General features: G+C 42.7%; 1 protein-coding gene across 3 annotated transcripts in view; it reads right to left on the bottom strand.

Moving 5' to 3' along the window:
- The window catches only part of LYN (LYN proto-oncogene, Src family tyrosine kinase), a 130,576-nt gene that overhangs the window by 43,941 nt on the left and 67,932 nt on the right, over nt 1–18,703 (bottom strand). For all 3 annotated transcript variants that reach the window (XM_037028596.1, XM_037028599.1, XM_037028598.1), the window contains exons 9-10: nt 10,374–10,556; nt 8,525–8,601 (exon numbers count right to left, since the gene is read on the bottom strand). In XM_037028596.1, the coding sequence (XP_036884491.1) occupies nt 8,525–8,601; nt 10,374–10,556 (260 nt within the window). The remainder of the gene's footprint in view (nt 1–8,524; nt 8,602–10,373; nt 10,557–18,703) is intronic.

Raw genomic sequence — 18,703 nt, 5'->3', positions numbered from 1 at the left:
TTTAAAAAAAAAAAAGAGTGTGGCTGGAAGTGGCTGGGGATGGCTGGGAGGACAGGAAGAAGGAGAAAGAAGGAAGAAGAAGAGGATGGAGAAGGGCCACCAGGCTTAGAAAGCAGCTGTGGAGACCAACAAAAGGATTCAGGAATTGGGAGCCTGGGAGGAGACCAGGAACAGGGAAGGGGAAGGAGGCTGAGTCTGGGTCCCACCTAAACCACTACTGTGTGAACAGGTCAGCCAAGTTCTCCAGTGCCCTCCTTGTTGCAAAATACAAAGGCAGTTTCTCTGTCTGAACAGTTCCTGCCTCTTCCTTCAAGCACTGTCTCCCAGGACCATGCTCCAGTGTCCCCAGCCTGGCTTCTGCCCTCCTCTCTCTCCGCCTTCTCCCCAGGGTTCTGCCCAGGGCTGTCCTCTGCCCCCTTCACACAGTTTCTGGTACCTCAACAAACCTCCACTAAAGTGGCTGTCCACAGAGCCATCCTCCCAGAATTCTCTTCAGCTCACATCCCTCTTTCAAGTCCAACCCCTATATTAAAACACCTGACCACCTAAAACATCTTCACCTGGGTGTTCACGATGCCTCAAACCCAGCACAGTAAAACTGATTCCGTCCCTCAACACCCCCCTCCCTAACCCGGTGCTCGTGACGCCGATCACTCCCTTACTCAATCCAAACACCCTAGTCAGCGTTTTCCTTCACTTTCTGTTTCTACACACTTGCCATGGGGAGCGATAACTTCCCTTGGGCTTATCCTCTCCCCGCAGGACCCCTGGACTCACTGTCCTCCCTCCTTGTCCTGCTTGTACACTGTGGCCAAGGCAATCTTTACGGCACAGACCTCATCAGATCACATTCTTGCTTAGCTGTTCAATCGCTCCCCATTATTCTCAGGAAAAAGGAGCAAACGCCAGCAACCTGCCAGCATTCACGGCTTCAGCCACACGCCTTCTTCGTGGGCAACACTGGGAAACCACTTGGTTGATAGATTTAATTCTCTCCAGACTCAGTGTGAACTCCCTCAGATTTCAGTCTGGAAGACCAAGGTGTCCTGAGTTTTGGGAGGGGGTGGTAGGTGTGCGAGGCGCAAGGACCGGCCTGGGTACTGAGAGATCTAACTTTATCTTTTTATTTTTTTATTTTATTTTTTAATATTTTACTTATTTATCTTTAGAGGGGAAGGGAAGGAGAGAGGGAGAGAAATATCAATGTATGGTTGCCTCTGCCGAGGACACACAATGTATCGTGTGTCCCCTGCCGGGAACGAGCCTGCAACCCAGGCATGTGCCCTGACTGGGAATCGAACCGTGATCCTCTGGTTCACAGGCCCGTGCTCAATCCACTGAGCTACACCAGCCAGGGCTATGAGAAATCTAACTTTAAATCGAAAAATCTGAGAATGAATCCTGTCTGTTTCAGGGTGTATCCTTTAAAGATGAACTCTTTAAAGGTGTATACTTTAAAGCTGGAACAGAGGCCCTCTTGTTCCTTTTCCATCCCACCTTTCCTAGTTTCAAGTTTTGAAAACAAGGAAAAACCCAGCCACAAAACAGAAATCCTAGGAGTGAAAAGGCAGAGAGCCCTGTGGGTCTCCAACAGCCTTGGTGTGTGCGTGGGGGGTGCGATGGGGAGGTGCAAGCAACTGTCACAGTAAATACAAACAGCACGCGCTGACTGCTCAACGGTGAAACGAAACTCAAAGAAACTCAAAGAGTAAAACCGTAAGTCCTATAAGACTATTTGCTGAGTATAACCACTTTTTGCTTTTCTCAATTACATTTTTTTCTGTTATACAAAAGAGTGAACTCCTCGTCCTACACAGCGTACATGCACAATACTCCAGTTTCCTTAATGCCCACATCTACCGTTTTCTGTCTCCAATCCTATTCTTTGTATGCACCCCATTATCACCTCCCTTGTGCCCCTTTTCTGTGTCCTTGTGCACCAAGTTCCTTGAAAGACTTGTCCCTACATCCAACTCCTTCCTGGGTTTGCAGGGCTAACCCTGGTTCTTACGGTCTCCTCCTCCAGGAAGTCCACCCTCTTGCTGTTATCCCACCCTGGTAGATTCCATCCTGCCCCACATGCTCTGAAAAGAGCCTGCAATATCCGCCCCAGACAGCCCTTGCTTGTTACTTAGCGACCTCCCACACTGGCCACATGCTCCTGAGGCAGCCCTGAGTTTGCTCACCCCATCCCTGGCACATGTCTGGCGGGGCTTAGTACATATTTGTGGGCGAAAAAGAGGGAGGCATGCCGAGAGGGTAAGAGGAACATAGCAAAAGCAAGCCAGGCACTTAAGAGAAAGACACTGGAATGTATACTCTGCTGCTCCCATTAAAGTGGTTTCATTTGTGTTTTTAAACTGTGAGGGCTGGTCAAGATCTCTACCTGATCCTAAAGGACTTCAATTCAATTTAAGGATTCCATGATGACTACCTCAAGAGGGAGTTATTTAGTGACATACAGTAGTGCTGACCAGAGGTGGCCACCCGGGACCAAATATGACCCAGGTGAGAGGTGGCAGGAGCACAGACCTGAAGTGTCACCACCTCCCCTTTATATTAGCTTAAGGCTTCTTATTGCTGCCGGAGAGCTTTCCAATCAATATTGGTTGGAAACAAGAATAACTTATTTCTTATTTGCTATTTTAAACAATCAGTCATGGTTCCTCTGCTTAAATATGCTAAACACTCCCCACCAGTACCTACCCCCCAAAAAACCGAGTTCCTGTTTTATCCCACTTTTAAATGGCAGTTGCCTAGTTTTTCAGCTTTTATATGGAAGCGGCATGTGATCTGGTATTGCAGTTCTGACAGTAAGTCTAGTGTCATCTATCCATTTTATAAGTTTTCATGAGCAGAATTAAAGCTTCACACATAAAACTTATTACTCGAAAAATATAGAGCTCTTCCTTGCCTGACACCTGGGTACTACACTCATGTGATACATTTTATATTCCCTTATTTAGAAGAATGTCAAAATCTTATTTCAATGTCATCTGAACGCACTCAGAATCATTGATTACAACTTCCGGGAGATGGTCCACAAAGATATTCTGAGTAGAAGGGAGTTTGCTTGTCACCTCAGAGTCGAGGCTGTTGGAAGCCTAAGCTGTCCCCTCGTTTCTGAAACAAGGACATGGGGCCCACAAACTGCTTTGCCTCAGGAGGGAGCAGGTGTTCCGACTCTCAGCCCAGTGCTCCCTCCACTATTAACATCGTCAGATACTTCATACAAAAGGACAGGGATGCTTCTCACTCTGCAGAAAGAGAAAATTGCCATGTCTACCTTTCACACTGAGAATGGCTCCCCAGCTCTGGGTCTTTAAAGATGCACACTGGGGGTCTTCACATCCTGCTGGCTGTGCGGCCCCCTCAGCCAGGCTGATGTCTGGCTCAGATGATTTTATGGAATTAATTATCTCTTCAGTGCTGGCTATCTCCCTGTGGCTCTCATGCTTGAAAGGGCTTCAGCATAGAGTCAGGCCTGAGAACCCCCACGTAACGTGGTGAGAATGACCATGACGTGGGGAGGGGTCTGACCTGGCTTTCCTGGATGAAACGCACACCAAGTCTGTCCCCCGAGGCTCCCACTGGCCACGGAGTGATTGAGCCTCTCAATGTCATCCTTCCCCCAGTTTAAGTAAATTAATGCAATGACACTGTCAGCCAGGGGTTCATATTAATAAGAGTTTTGAAAATAAAGTTGTTGCCTTATTATTGGGGGGGGGTGGAGTGTAGATAGCCTCAAGCTGAAAATGAAAACATAACTTATCTTTTAGTTTTTTTACAAAGAGACAAAGTGAGAAGACACACATCTGAGGGTATTGCCAAATACTCAAGAAACTTCCTCAGAACACCCACTCTTCCAGACATTTCAGACCTGATTTACCACAAGCAGACTGGTGGGTCCCAACCTAGAATTACATTACAAGGAGTTTCTAATTATATGTTGTTTTCTCAGTTAGTAGATACTATAATGAGGAAGCACTCAAAAAGCTTCCTACTCCCAACAGTTGAGAGTGACATGGAGGTGGACTGAGGTTTCCCTGCCTTCTTTGTCGTTTTATCAATTTCCAACTGAAATGTGGCTTGACATTTAATACTAGAGAACAAATCATATCTTGAGTATAATCACTATGTGATGTATCTTGGCAGTAGAGACTTTTTCTTGGGAATAAGCCTGAAGATACTGTTAATTCTGATAAGCAAAATTCATAAAGGGAGAAAACTACCTATCAGCGTAGTGTCAGATGCAAAATGACCATAGCAGCCACTCTGATCACGAACGACCATGGGGTGCAGAAGAAGGAACCCATTATCTGAAGTTAGAAGACCCAGGACCAAGTCCAGCAATTCTACCTACCGGCTATATAACCTTGGACAAATCCCTGGTCACATCCTCATTTGTACAGTGTATTAAATAACAACACAAGGGCTTTCAAGGTGGTGGGATTCAAATTAGACACTGGAAGTAGAAGTGTTTTATCAACCAGAAGGAATTAAAGAAATGTTGCCTGTTGCCATGATTGTGACAACCTTGGTTTTTCCGTTTTTACTGCAGTGTTACTCATAAATAACTGTCCATTTAATTTTTGGTAAATTTTGCACTTCAGGGATGTTGCCACCAAAGACCAAGAAATGCTTTGATTCACCTGGCCTAAATTACAAGATGATTTATCTGACCTTCATATTGCAACCACAAATTTCTCACTTCATTTTTCTCTCAGTTTTACAAGTTTACAATTTAGTTTAAGCTGCTGCTGAAGGAAATTCCCAGAGTTCAACCCCTTCTCCTTCCAAGTTCATTTCTTCTCATATCAGGCAAAAGCTTGAAGGGAATTATGTACAAAGTGTCTCTGCTCTGAAAGTATCAAACTTCCTTTGCAAAGGGATAACTTTCCTAGTTCAGCACAAAAAGCTCAAAATGCTTCATCTAATACAAGAAGAAAAGCAATGGGTAAAGCTGCCTTAGTTGGAAAGCTGAGTGGGCTGATGGGTTGGGATTACAGCTCGGCCCTTAAGTGCCTTTTAGAACTCAGCCTGAGACAGGAAGTGATGGTGAGGCTCCGGTGTGCACTCCCCCCACTTCCTGTTTCAATTGCCATTCAGGGAGAACAGTGAGGGGAAAGTTGAGCATGGGGAAGTAGGTCATAGGGAGAGGGAAGAAGAGGCCAGATGAGGGACTNTAAAGCTGCCTTAGTTGGAAAGCTGAGTGGGCTGATGGGCTGGGATTACAGCTGGGCCCTTAAGTGCCTTTTAGAACTCAGCCTGAGACAGGAAGTGATGGTGAGGCTCCGGTGTGCACTCCCCCCACTTCCTGTTTCAATTGCCATTCAGGGAGACCAGTGAGGGGAAAGTTGAGCATGGGGAAGTAGGTCATAGGGAGAGGGAAGAAGAGGCCAGATGAGGGACTGTGGCAAAAGTCCCAATGCTGCCCCTTACCCCTGTTCCCTTATTCTTTTACCGCTGGTGCTGGGGTTATGTAAACTGGTTTGTTTTTATTCTCCATCCTCCACTATGAAAAACTGATGAATTGAACCATATCCTTTGTGAACATTAAATTTCCCAACTCTCTGATGCCACGGATGCAATTGACAATGCTAATGGAACAAAGTATGAACATATTATTAGCCTACTAATAGTTTGGAGTTCAAATACCAAGTGGATTTATCTAATACTTCTGCTTTATTTCCACTGTAAACAGTTAAGTGGAGAAAAACCATAGGAAAGGCTATATTATCCAGTATCTGGGCACCAGATATTCTTTTATCACCTTGTGCCAGCTTTATTAATGTTTACTATTGTTACGTTATTTGTTATGGAAAAGTGACAGTCTTAACTAGTGGCACATGATGGAGAGAAGGAGAAACAATTCAGCGATGACTCTCTCTGTGTGGAAAAACCCTTTTAGAAAGGTACATGAAGTAGGAGGAGGGCCGTTGTATAGGACCAGTCACAATGCGAATTGACGATATATATCATAGTGGGACTGGTCACTGCGTGTGGTTAACAGAAAGCAGAGGTGTGAGGTATGTGCTTTCCAGGTCCCCCTGTGTTATCGATGCTACAACAAGAAAAGCCGAAAGCTAGCGATGCAGGTGATAATTAAGGGTGACGCATCAGGTGGTCCCACAAGCTCCACCTTGAGGGGAGGACTGGGTGAAGTTTGTACCATGAATAAAGATGAAATCAAAAGGAGATGGTATTTTGTTGTAAAGAAAATGCATTTACTACTGAACCCCCCCTGCTTAGGTACTTCCTGGGTGCTGCTGATTGTTCACTTTCCTACTGACATCTAACTCTCCATGCACTTAAACTAGATGCTCCACCAATTCTAACCAGTCGTCACTACTGGGAAACCCGGAGGCAGGTAAAGACAGGAGCTCATCCAGCACGAGCTGGACTCTGTACACTGACTCAGATGGAGACCAGCGGTAGTGGCCTTGACTGCTCCTGGCCCCGCCTGAAACCTACAACTTGAAAGTCAGTCAATGCCTATCTTTGTGATAATTCACTTTGCAAGCTATAAAGTCTTAGAAATCAACACTCCCTCACCCCAGTTTTTTTCTAAGTTAGGAAAAGTTACCCTTTGTAGTATCAGTAGTCATTTACAAAGTTAAAGAACAGATACAGAGGCCTTGACTTAAACTTGGTCAAGATGCGTTTTGAGATAAGCTATGCAAAATCAAATACAAAATACCCATGTGACAAAATAAAGTCCTTCTCTAGTACAGTACACACCCCAATTTGTATGACTTCTACTACCCTATAGAACTGTGGGCATAGCTCAGCTCTCTGGGCACAGTGGACCGTCTATGACCACTCCGGCCTCCGGGCCATCTGTCCCACTTTTCTACATTCCTGTCATCCCCTTTCCCTTCCTGAGGAGCAGGTCTGGCAAACTTTGCTACACTCCTCAACTCTCTCTTCCAATAGGGGATGCCCAAGTCACCACCCCAGGCAGAGGGCCTCCACTGTGTCAAGGGTGATCTGATTTCTGCTTTCTCCGTATCTACATAGGATTGAGAGCTGTACCCATCCAAGTCATGTTTCCTCTTACTGCAGAGCAATGGTTTTCACACTGTGGTCCTGGGACTCTTGGTCTCCTGGATCCTCTGAGGGCCAGCTTAGAGTGAGAGGAGGTTAAGAAGTCAGGGCTGCTGGACCCTTCCCTTCCTCCAGTTCCACCACAGCAATTTTGCTTCTTTTCATAATAGATACTGGAGTTCCAGATGACATTTGAATTTCCTATGGAATCTACTAAACTCCTCAAGTTCTGGGTGATGAGGTAAGGGCTGACCGAGCAGAATGACTTCATCATACATCTTTGCTGTAATGAGGGGACCTGTCAGCCTTAAGGCGTCCTCAGCTTCCACCAACAGGCTCTGAAGTGCTTATGTCCAGCTCGTTTGATTAGACCCTCAACAACATCTCCCTAAAGGAAGCATTCCCATTCCCATTTAATAGATGGATAAATGGATAAATGGATAAATGAACCTGAAGAGGGAACGCACTTTCTCAAAGTGGCATGGCCAGTGAGTCACACAGCCAGGACACAAACTCCAGTCCTCAGATGTGGAACTTCAGCTCTGCCCACAACACTCCATCGCAGAGTCTGTGTTAATCCCACCTTACTCGAACACACTCGTTCTTTCGTTTGATCTCACCTCCCAAGAAGGCTACATCAATTCCCCAACTAAAAAAGGGTCTGAGAGAAAAGATAGGAGTAAGAAAAACAAAGATCATAAAGACCTTTCCTACAACTTCTAGAAATCTCTGCGATACTTTGGGTTTTACATTACTTGGCCTTCTGATGGCCAATACCAAGAAACAAGCAAATTACTGAACATGACTGATGAGCATAATGAAAGTATTAAAAGTCAGTGGCTGGCATCATTCAAATGTACATTTCCTTGTTATTACCAAGAACATTGCTAGGTTTCTGGGTAACTTCCCTATGCTCTTAAGTACACTCATGTGATTGCAGTGTAAACAAATTTGCAACCTTTCAGCTAGCTCTAGAAATATTATATATTATAAGTGAATATATCTCAGGATCCTGAAGGCATGTCCAATAAGAATAACTGAAAATGGGTAGAGTAGAAAAGGAATGTTGTTCTTGTTTTCAGGAACACTGAGGACAGGAAAGTATCAGTACATCAGATTAGCAAATTAAAGAAGACATATGCATCATTTAGAAGGTTCTGAGTTTACACTGCATGGAAATGCTTCCCCTAAAGGCAGCACAAACTGACCAATTCAGCTGCACTGTTTCTATCACTTGTTCAGAAATAAATATAAGGAGACTGATTCGCATTAAGGAAGATGACATGCAAAGTCAAAGGAACATGTGAACACACATTCTGTGTAAAACACCAGGCTGTCTCCAAGGGAGTGTACACATAACCACTTCTGGGAAACAGTCAACAGCAGTGCCTTGTCCTGGAACAACACTTTCCTCTTGAATCTGAACCAGGAGTGATCTTTGCAAATTTATAGATAGACTGGCTTTTTCATACGTCACCTGAGCAGAAAAGTCAATGAGCTTTGGAAGCAGCACTTTGCCCCCTTCATCACTCTTCAGGAAATCCAGCAAACTGCCTGTTGATAGAGGAAGAATGAATTAGTGTATTTCAAACACAAAAGGAAACAAAACCAAATAAAAATCAAATGATCATGACCATTGGGGGGAACCCCACAAAATGACTGGCTTTTCAATTTCATGTCGTTATAGTGTCTCTTCCTAAGCTTTATTGAACCTGGTCCCTTCTAATCTGTTACCTTTGACCTGATTTGAAATGTACATATGCTCCAGGTAAGAAAGGGTGACAGTGTCTGACAGCAAGGCATTTCAGAGTACTTTGTACCTGCCACCAAGATACACTTGCTGTAGCCCTCGGATGCCCAGAGCTTCTCTGAGACAGAAACAGTGAGCCTTTGCAGCAGGCTCGCCCTTTGCAGCTACCCAGCCAGCCGGGCTCCTACCTGTGTCCAGCAAAAGCACAGAACTTGGCGCATGCCAAAGGTTTACAATGAGTCTTTGATGAACGAACTGTGCTTGGAAAAAAGTTAGACCTACTTAAAAGGCCATGTGCCCACAGAAACACTCTCTTGCTTCCTACGGCTTCATCTCTAAAGCAAGACCTGCCTTTTCCCCTAGAACTTAAACTGGCGACCTGAGGGCAAGCTGCTTACCCTGTAAAGTGGGTGTGTCCCAGTGGCCACTGCAGAGTCCTTGTGAGGACAGATTAAAGCACGTGCCGTGATACTTGGCAGGTACTGAGGGCTCAGTAAGTGTTCCGCTGCCTCGCCCACAACACAAAACCGTGGTACTCAGCCCTCAGGCTGGGGAAAGGATTGAGTGAGATCACCCAGGAAGGCACTGAGAGAAGTACTACATAGTAAGTGCTCAATAAAGGTTAGGCATTATTATCAGGAGACATTCATATTTGCATTTATGACTCATAACATTGTAACTTGGTTAATTTAGTATTTACTGAACTCTCTCAAAGTGTATAATCCTGAGATTGGCTTCTGTGATGTAGCAAGCTGAGCCACAGGGGCTGTCTTTTTTTTTTTAAGAATGTCCTTTGAGAAGGGCTCTGAGTCAGTAATATTTGGAAGTATTAACATACATTAAGAAAATGTAATGTTCAACTTTCTAACCTAGTCAGCTCTAATAACACACTGTAATCATTATGCACGAGATGATGGTTAATTCTGGATTATTGCTTATGTTTCTTTTCTTCCTTCATTTCTGCTGATTCATGAAAAATCGTTTGGCAGTTCATTAGTGTCTATACTGAACTGGAGGAAGGAGGATGGAGATTCAAACCCTTTTCCATGACAGTGAGAGCAGCAAGGGAACAAATGGTTTCTTGAACCTCTTTTTCATTTTCTACGATTACATAGGAATTCAGTCTTGACCAGTGTTTAAAATGTTCACATTTTAAAGTGACACCCTGAACATTTAGATAAGGCTAAAGAGGCAAGCAAACTATTTTTAGGATTGTGAGAACTCATATTTTAAACATATAATAAAAATACTCTTATTTAATATTTGTATTTATTTATCTGATAAATATTTATTGGAGGCCTAGTAGGTATTGGGTACTGTTCGTGGGGCTAATCTAAATATGGAGATGAAGGCAGGGAAAATAGGAAGACTATCTATTAATGTTATCCATTAGCTTTAGGACATGGATTGCTTATGAGGGTATGGTTTATGAAAATGCTTTGTTTTCCCACATTTTCTGATTTCTTTTGTCGGTGCACATGCTGTTTTACAATTAAAATTATCTGAGCATTCTCTGAACATTTAGACGCTTTCCTCTGTGAGGGTTAAGCCCTTTGACAGCCCCGGGGCACCTCACCTTTGGCCATGTACTCTGTGATGATGTAGATGGGCTCCTCTTTGGTGACCACGGCGTACAGCCTCACCAGCTTGTCGTGCTGGAGGGTCTTCATGAGGTTCGCCTCCTCCAGGAAGGCCTGCACAGACATGGTGCCTGGTTTCAGGGTTTTTACAGCCACTTTGGTGCTGTTGTGATAGTAACCTAGGAAGGCAGAAGGGGGGGCATGCTTTATCAAACTGCAAATCCAAAGTCTTCATGCAAAATTTGAAGAAAACTTAGTTACAGATAGAAAACAGTTACATATTACTCTACGTGGTGTTAGCATTAGTGCAGGCTGAGTGAAGGGCACATGGGAATTAATCTGTAACATCTTTACAAAATTATCTAAAATTATTCCACAGTCAAAACGTTTTTATGAAGCAACAGTTTTTAAAAAAATTCTAAGAGTACTCCATTATGGAAACTAAGATTTTCCTCTAATTAATAAAATGTTCTTTATTCAAGATTTTTTTAAAACCACACCAAACCTCTCTATGTTATACACATACCCATGTACACACACATGCACGCATGCACACAGAAAATGGTCTAGAAGAAAATACACCAAATACCGGCCATCCCATGGTGCAGTTGTGGGTGTTTTTAATTTTGATTACTCTACTTTTAACCACTCAACCAATATTCTATGCTGGGTATGTCTTACTCAGAAAAAAAAGCTTTGCACTAAAAAATTATTTATATACACTAACTTGAAAGTACAATATATTACAGTCAAGCGTTTCCCAAAGTTTTCAGAGAGAACTGGACTTTGGGGATTCTCCGAGAACCAAGGGTTTTGTGCTGAAAGTCTGGGGACCACGGCCTGCTGTGCCCCTCCCCCCATCCGGAAGATGCAGCAAACACATTGTGAGCCCTTCAGTGAAGAAACTTGTCTGACTCAGCTGACCTCGGCATTTCCCACACCTTCTTGAACACAGGACACTCTTTCATGTGCCTTTTCACACTGCATGGAACACACTTCTGGAAATACTGGCTCCTTAATATTGTTCCCCCAAGGTATCGTTTTTTTTCTTTTAAAAAATTATTTTATTGTTGTTCATTTCCGTTGTCTGCATTTACCCCCCACCACTCCCCCTGACCCTAGCCCTCCCCACCTCCCTCCTCTGCTTCCACTCCCCCTTGGTTTTGTCCATGTGTCCTTTATAGTTTTTTGTGAAAACACTTCTCCTCTTTCCCCCATTATCCCTTACCACCTCCCGTCTGGTTACTGTCAGATTGTTCTTAATTTCAGTGTCTCCGGTATCACTTTTCTGGGACCTGTCTCAGGTATGTGCTTAATTCTGAGCGTGATTTTCCTCTGGGAAAGCCTTTTCTGTTTTCACATTTCTCTCGGAAATGCAAACAAAACCAACAACAACAAAATAAATGGTGAGGCGGCAGTGGCAACTGGTTACCAGCAGGAATCTCCCTGTTGGTTACCACTCCCTGGGGTGTTAGTTTTCGAGTGCCTGCCCTAAGACAAGCACAGCTCTAAGGTGGAGATGTATAGTGTCTAGTCCCCTTTTTGAGGTCACATAATTATCTCTATATGTACAGCAAAGAGAGATGGCCGGAGTCATGCTCAGTGAAACATCAGCAATGATAATCAGTGGTTACATTTGGGGTGGCTTTTACTTTCTTTTGTTTTTTATATTTTGATTAAGCGTGTAAATGAATACAGCAGTTCCCTTTCACCCATGCTTTGACTTCTGCAGTTTCGGTTACCCATGGTCAACCATGGTCCAAAAAAGTTAAATGAAAAATTCCAGAAATAAACAATTCATAACCGTCAAAGTACACATTGTTCTAGAAGCCTGATTGAAGTCTTGCACCATCCCCCTCAATTCCTTTGTTCAGTGTATCCACCTGTAGATGCTCCCTGCCCATTGGTCAAACAGTAACCAACTATCTTGGTTACCAGATGGACTGTTGGCAGGGCTTGTGTTCAAATAACCCTTATTTTCCTTACTAGCCCCCAAACACAGGAGTATCGATGCTAGCAATTCAGATGTGCCAAAGATGCAATGCAAAGCCCCTCCTTTCATTGAAAAGGTGTGATGTATAGGAAAAAACATAGTATATGCAGGGTTTGGTATTATCTTAGGTTTCTGGCATCCACTGAGGATCTTGGAATGTATAAGAGAGACTTACTGTGTATGTGCCCCTCCTTTATTTTTTACAAAAGAAATTACGTTCTATAAGAAAAGAGATTATGTTTCTATTTCCACGCCTTCAAATTGGCAAGAAAAAGTATTACTTTACAGCTGTCAACCCTAGTTAAATAATTTTTCTTCAGGTCCTTAACACTGATTTCTCTGTTAAAACTTTTCCTTTTATATTCCACTTTGACTTATACTTACTAGGAGTTTGTAATACTCTACAGAAAAATAAAGAATGTGGTATATAAAATAGAATAAATGTAAGAACGCACAAATGAGACTGTAATAGAAAGCTCACAAAATACTGTCCTAGGTTATTTTTGAAAGCCACAGCCTACACAAAACAGCGAAGTCATAAAAATATAAATTGATTTTCCACTTAAATGCATAATTACAAACACACTGAGGCAGGACAGTAATACCTAGAAAAACTCCTTGGCAAGTAGAGTGGGGAAGCTGAGAAAGATAGCAGAACAATTGGATGAGCAATTTACAGCCAACACAGAAGATCATCTCAGGTCAGATAACATCTAGGCCTCAGATGTATTTCGGCTCCAGGCCTGCAAAAGCAGCATAACCAGGTGAGTGAAGCAAGGACCAGCTGCAATGACAAATGACCCCCTTAGCGCTGACCAATCAGTGGAGACCATGACCCTAAAAGGGCACACCTGGAAAATCTGATGTACATTCTATTAATTGATATCACTCCTAAGACCTCCCTTAAACTCCCAGCTTTTAAAAACCCTCAAAACAAGGACTCAGCAAGCCTGTGCCTTTCCCTTCCTTCTCTTCTCCCCCCATGGGCACACATTTTCTAAACTCTAATGGTCCCTACGAGACTTGCACCCCGGGGAGCAGGCTAAGCCTCTGAACCTGTCTCCAAGGCCCCTTTTCTCTGACTTTTCAGTAAGCCAGAGAAGCCCTGCCTCCTGTTGCTGTTTCTATCCTAGGAACCATCCTAGTTCCTTGTCTCACTGCCCCTAACTTTACTAAACACACTGTCAAAATCATCTTGACTCTGTTGTGAAATCTTCCCTGCACGAAGCTAAGAACTGGCCCTAGGCAGACCTGCTCCCGGCTGGTCTCCTTTCTGATAGCAATATGACCTTTCCTATGGCTCTTAAGAGTAAATGTAAAGTAAATTTCACCAACAAAAGCCCTTTAGTGTTACATTTAAACCAAGAATATTCCACTATAGAGTTATTTAAAAGTTTATAAAAAGGTCCTCATACATGAATGTATTGTGGTAAAGCATAGCAAGAAAATACACCGTCTTTGACACATGTTACTAACAAAGGACTGGAAAGGACTAGTGTCCAGAATATATAATTCCTACAAATCAGAAAGAAAAAGTGAAAAGATAGGCAAAGTCTTGGATGAACATTTCAAAAAGAAAAAACTCAAATGACTAATAAACATGTGAAAGGAACTCCATCTTATCAGTAATCACCAAAATGCAAATAAAGCCACCACCACACAACTGGGCAACAATGTGGAGTGCTGGTGAGTGCATAGAGAAACTGGGGCAGCTCCCCTAGGCCCTTTTTTGTGCTCCTTTTGAGCATCACTGAAATTCAGCTACAAAACTTCTGCCTTTGACAATATCTCCCAGGAGCCCCTGAAGAATGTTGACAGAACCACCTCCAAGAGCAATTAATCTGGAGCAAGCCCCCCCTCCTGCCACACCCAAGTGGTCCACGGGAGGGAGGCTCCGGTACTTGACTGGTGAGAGTCTAAACTGGGACAAGTGCGTGGGAAACTCAGTTGGCAGTACTTAACAGACTAAAAGATGCAGACTCCTGTGAACCAGGAAATCCACTCCTGGTCACCCCAAAGAAACTCAAGCCCTCATGCATCAGCGGCCTGGAAATGTTCATAGCAGCATTGCTCACAGTAGCCAAAACCTGAGAACACCTCCATTCCATCAGTGAATAGAGAGCTCAAGGCACAAATAGCCGTATGTCTTGAATATAAATTCAAAACTATACTACATAGTAATGAGGATGAATGAATTGTAGCTCCACCCTAAAACGTGAATGAATCTCACAAACATAATGTTAAATACAAGAGGCAAGATACAATAAAAGAGTACATTTGGTATAATTCATTTACATAAAGTTCAAAAACAGGCAAAACTAACCTCGGTTGTTTGGGGATGCAGAGGGTAAAGTGGCAGAACTCTAAAGAGAAGCCAGGTCACTGTCACAAAGGTCAGAAGAGCAGCTGTCTGTGGGGCACAGGCGTGGCTGTGACTGCAAAGGCTGAGCAGGGACTTGTGGGTGCCAGCAAGCTTCCCCTGTGGGAGCTCAGTGGTCAGCACACAGGGCTTCATTTTGTAATCATTTGTGATACTAAAAAGTTGTGTCGTGTGCACTTTTCTGCCTGCTTGTGAATTACACAACAATAAAAGTGGAAGAAACAAAATTCCTCTTCTGCAGTCATCATAAAAGCAGTGAAACTCGTTGAGATTTTACACAACACAAAATTGTGGGTAAAGAATAAAGAAAAAATGCTTTCCTCGGGTTGGAGGGAAGGTTATCAGGACATACTGCAGCTGCTAAAGATATTTAAGATGCTGATAAGGAGTTTGACGCAAACAGTGACTAGAACAGCTGTGTCCAACAGCCCAAGAACAGCAGCGCTGCCACTTAAGGTTAGCGCTGTGACATTTAGACAGCAGGGCGGGTTTTCAGCGTGATTTGTATTCTGTGGGCAGGTTCAATTTGCCTAGTCGTGGAGATTTGGGTTGGCATTAAAGATGAAAAATGATTTAAAAAGTCTTTTGAAAGCAGTAAAGATTTTCCTATGGAGTGCCTCTTTGTCACAGTTAAAGAACGCTGGTGTGACTATTGGAGAAGGCTCACGTTGTGTGAGAGAGAGTGACTAATGTGCTGAAAAGAACGTGCTGAAAAGAACGTGCTGAAAAGAACCTCGGGAGGGTGGTTTTAAAAGAGATGTGGGCAGTTGACTTGGGAAGTTAGCTGGTGACTAATATCAATGCAGTTGGCTCACAGGAAAATGCATCGAGCATAATACAGTTCACAATAACTTTACTTTCAGACTAAAACAACTTTACTTTCCAAAGTCTTTTCATAGACCAAGAGGTAAAAGGAAACATCACCCCTATCTTCACTGCTCAGTCAGTTCCCTCAGAGTCCAACAGCCCACTGAGAAAAACGTCACCAGGCCAGATGTCAAGAGGATCACACTAGCAAGCGGAAACAGCTTGAGGGAGAAACTCCTCATTTTTTCATCCCCAACCCCTCCTCCCTCACACCCGACAGAATAGGTCACTTCCTAATATTTGTTCAATGAATTTCAGACCAAAAATATTCAGTCCATAATAAGTGACTGGTAGTTTATGAACCATTCCTTTTGCTCAGCAAAAGTATCAACTTACTTGGTTAATGTTGATAAAAAATTTAATTTGTTCTTTTTCTGTGAATGAGAAAAACTAACCCGCTATCCCTTGAGAAACACAAAGTAAATTCTGCCAGCTCCAAACTGCACAGACCTTGCTGCTGCGCCAGCCCTTGGTCAGCATGGGACTCGCAAACACACGTGCGAGAAGGAGCATCCTTTAACCTCTGACTTACAGTAGAACCAATCACCAATCTCTATTCTTTTGGTTTTATTTCTAGCGTTCCTCTGCTAAATGCATTCAATATATTAACATTCTTTCAATAGCTAAGGAGGAGATTCCTAACTGACAGCCAAATTCACAGGCCCATATCTAAAGAAGACCCCAGATCAAAATTTTCTATTTTTTCCTGTTGCCTTCTTTCTCTCTCTTTCTTTTCCTCCCTCCCCTCTCCTTCCCTCACCCCTCCCTTTTCTTTTCTTTATTTAATACAAGACCAGAAGGAGTAAAGCATAATTAAAGTCAAACAACTACCAACATCAGTATCCTGGCAGTGATGCTGTGCTACCATTTCTCAAAATGTTACTATTGGGAGAAAGTAGGTAAAATTATATGGGATCTCTTTGTATTACTTCTTTTATATATATGATAGCTTTCTGAAATACAATTTATATACTATACCATTTACTCATATAAAGTATATAATTCATTGGGTTTTGTATTTTCAGAGTCGTGGAACTGACACCGCAATCAATTATTGAAAATTTTCATCACCCTCCTAAAGGAACTGGTACTCACTCACAGTAGCTCCCCCCATGCTCCCATCGCCCACCCGAGGCAACCACTCACCTTCTTCATCTCTACAGATCTGCCTATGCAGACAGTTCATACAAAGGAAATCATAGAATGTACGGTCCTTTGTGTCTGACTTCTTTCATTTAACAGTGTTTTCCTTGTTCACCCACTTCGTAGCATGTGTCAATACTTTATTTCTTTTTACGGCCAAATAATATTCTGTTGAATGGTTACATCACAGTTTGTTTATCAGTTCACCAACTGATGCACAGTTGGGTTATTTACACTCTTCAACTATTATGAATAATGCTGCTATGAACATTTGCATAAAAGAGGTTTGTGGACACATTTTATTTGTTACTCCTTACAACTGCAAATGAATCTAAAAGTACCTCAAAATAAAAGCTGAATTTTAAAAACCAAGAAACAACTTGTGTTGAGTGGGAAAATCCCAGGTAATTTCTTCCCTCTGTTTCATAGCCTCTGCTCTAATGTCACCATGCTCTCTTTATAATAAAATTAAATATGTAATGATAACAAGGGTTCTTTGGATGAAATTGACTGGACTAAGTGCTCACGAGTACCACCTCATTCAACCCTACACTGTTCCTACAAGCTTGGTTCTTTCATAACCATGTTTCAGATGAGCCTCTGCTGCCACTCTCTTTTAAATCATTATTAGCAAATTAAAGAAATAACCCAGTTAAAAATGGGCAAAAGGCTTGACTAGACATTTCTCCCAAGAAGATATACAAATGGATAACAAACATATGAAAAAATGTTCAACATCACTAATCATTAGTAAATGCAAATCAAACCACAAGAGACACTACCTCAAACCCATTAGGTTGGCCACTACAAAACAGAAACAAAAACAAAAAACAAAACAAAACAAAACAAAAAAACAGTGGAAAATACCAAGTGCTAGTGATGATGTGGAGAAACTGAAACGCTGTGCACTGTTGGTAGGAATGTAAACTGGCGCAGCCACTGAGGAAAACAATATGAGGGTTCCTCAAAAAATTTAAACAGAATTGGCAAATGATCTAGCAATCCCACTTCTGTGTATATGAGAGGTCTGCTCAGAAGGTAGCCAGCCATATAATATGAAAAATAAAGACATTTATTGAAGAAGATACAAGATATAAGAAACACTGTATATAAGACAATGATGCCTCAGTCCCCGTCAAAGTAGACACCTTGGGACGTCATGGAGTTCTCCCAGTCTCCATCAGCTGCCCCATAGTGTTTTCCTGAATTTCAACAATGGTTTGAAATCTCTTCCCTTTCAAAGGTGATTTTAATATTGGGAAAAGCCAGAAGTTGCAGGGCACCAAGTCGGGGCTGTAAGGGGGGGTGTGTTACCTGGGTGATTTGATGTTTTGCCACAAAACTCTGCAAGAGATGTCATGCATGAACAGGCCTGTTGTCATGATGAAGATGCCAATCACCAGTTGCCCATAGCAGTGGTCTTCTGAATTATCCAAATAGTTTCCCCAGAGGAATGCTCCAATTTAACCCCAAATTTGATGCAGATTCTTTGCTCTACTCCTTCAGTCATTTAGAGTGCCATGGCCACACAGTACACATACTCACTCAATGGCATCTCCCACCCCCACTGACTAGTGCAGTGAAGTCATCATTGTTTGCCCATGTGCGTTCCAGTACACTCTCCTTGGCTGCCAGAGTATATCAATCTTGCACAAACCCTTTTGTTAACAATGGCTGGGCTTTGGGGACAAACCTCATATATCCAAAAGAATTAAAAGCAGCCTCTCAAATATAAATAAAGATATCTGTGTACTCATGTTCATAGCAGTATTATTCACAACCGCCCAAAAGTGAAGCAACCCAAGTGTCCATTGATGGATGAAAAGATAAAAATAGTTAATGGAATATTACTTAGCCCTAAAGGGGTAGAAATTCTGACACATGCTACAACATGGATGAAAATGGAAGACATTACACTGAATAAAATAAGCCAGTCTCACACA

Source organism: Sturnira hondurensis, unplaced genomic scaffold, assembly GCF_014824575.4.
Source record: "Sturnira hondurensis isolate 20B ecotype Veracruz unplaced genomic scaffold, ASM1482457v3 Scaffold0020080, whole genome shotgun sequence".
NCBI classification, from domain to species: Eukaryota; Metazoa; Chordata; class Mammalia; order Chiroptera; family Phyllostomidae; genus Sturnira; species Sturnira hondurensis.
Note: the sequence above shows the minus strand (reverse complement) of the source record. Positions and strands in the feature narration are given on the sequence as shown.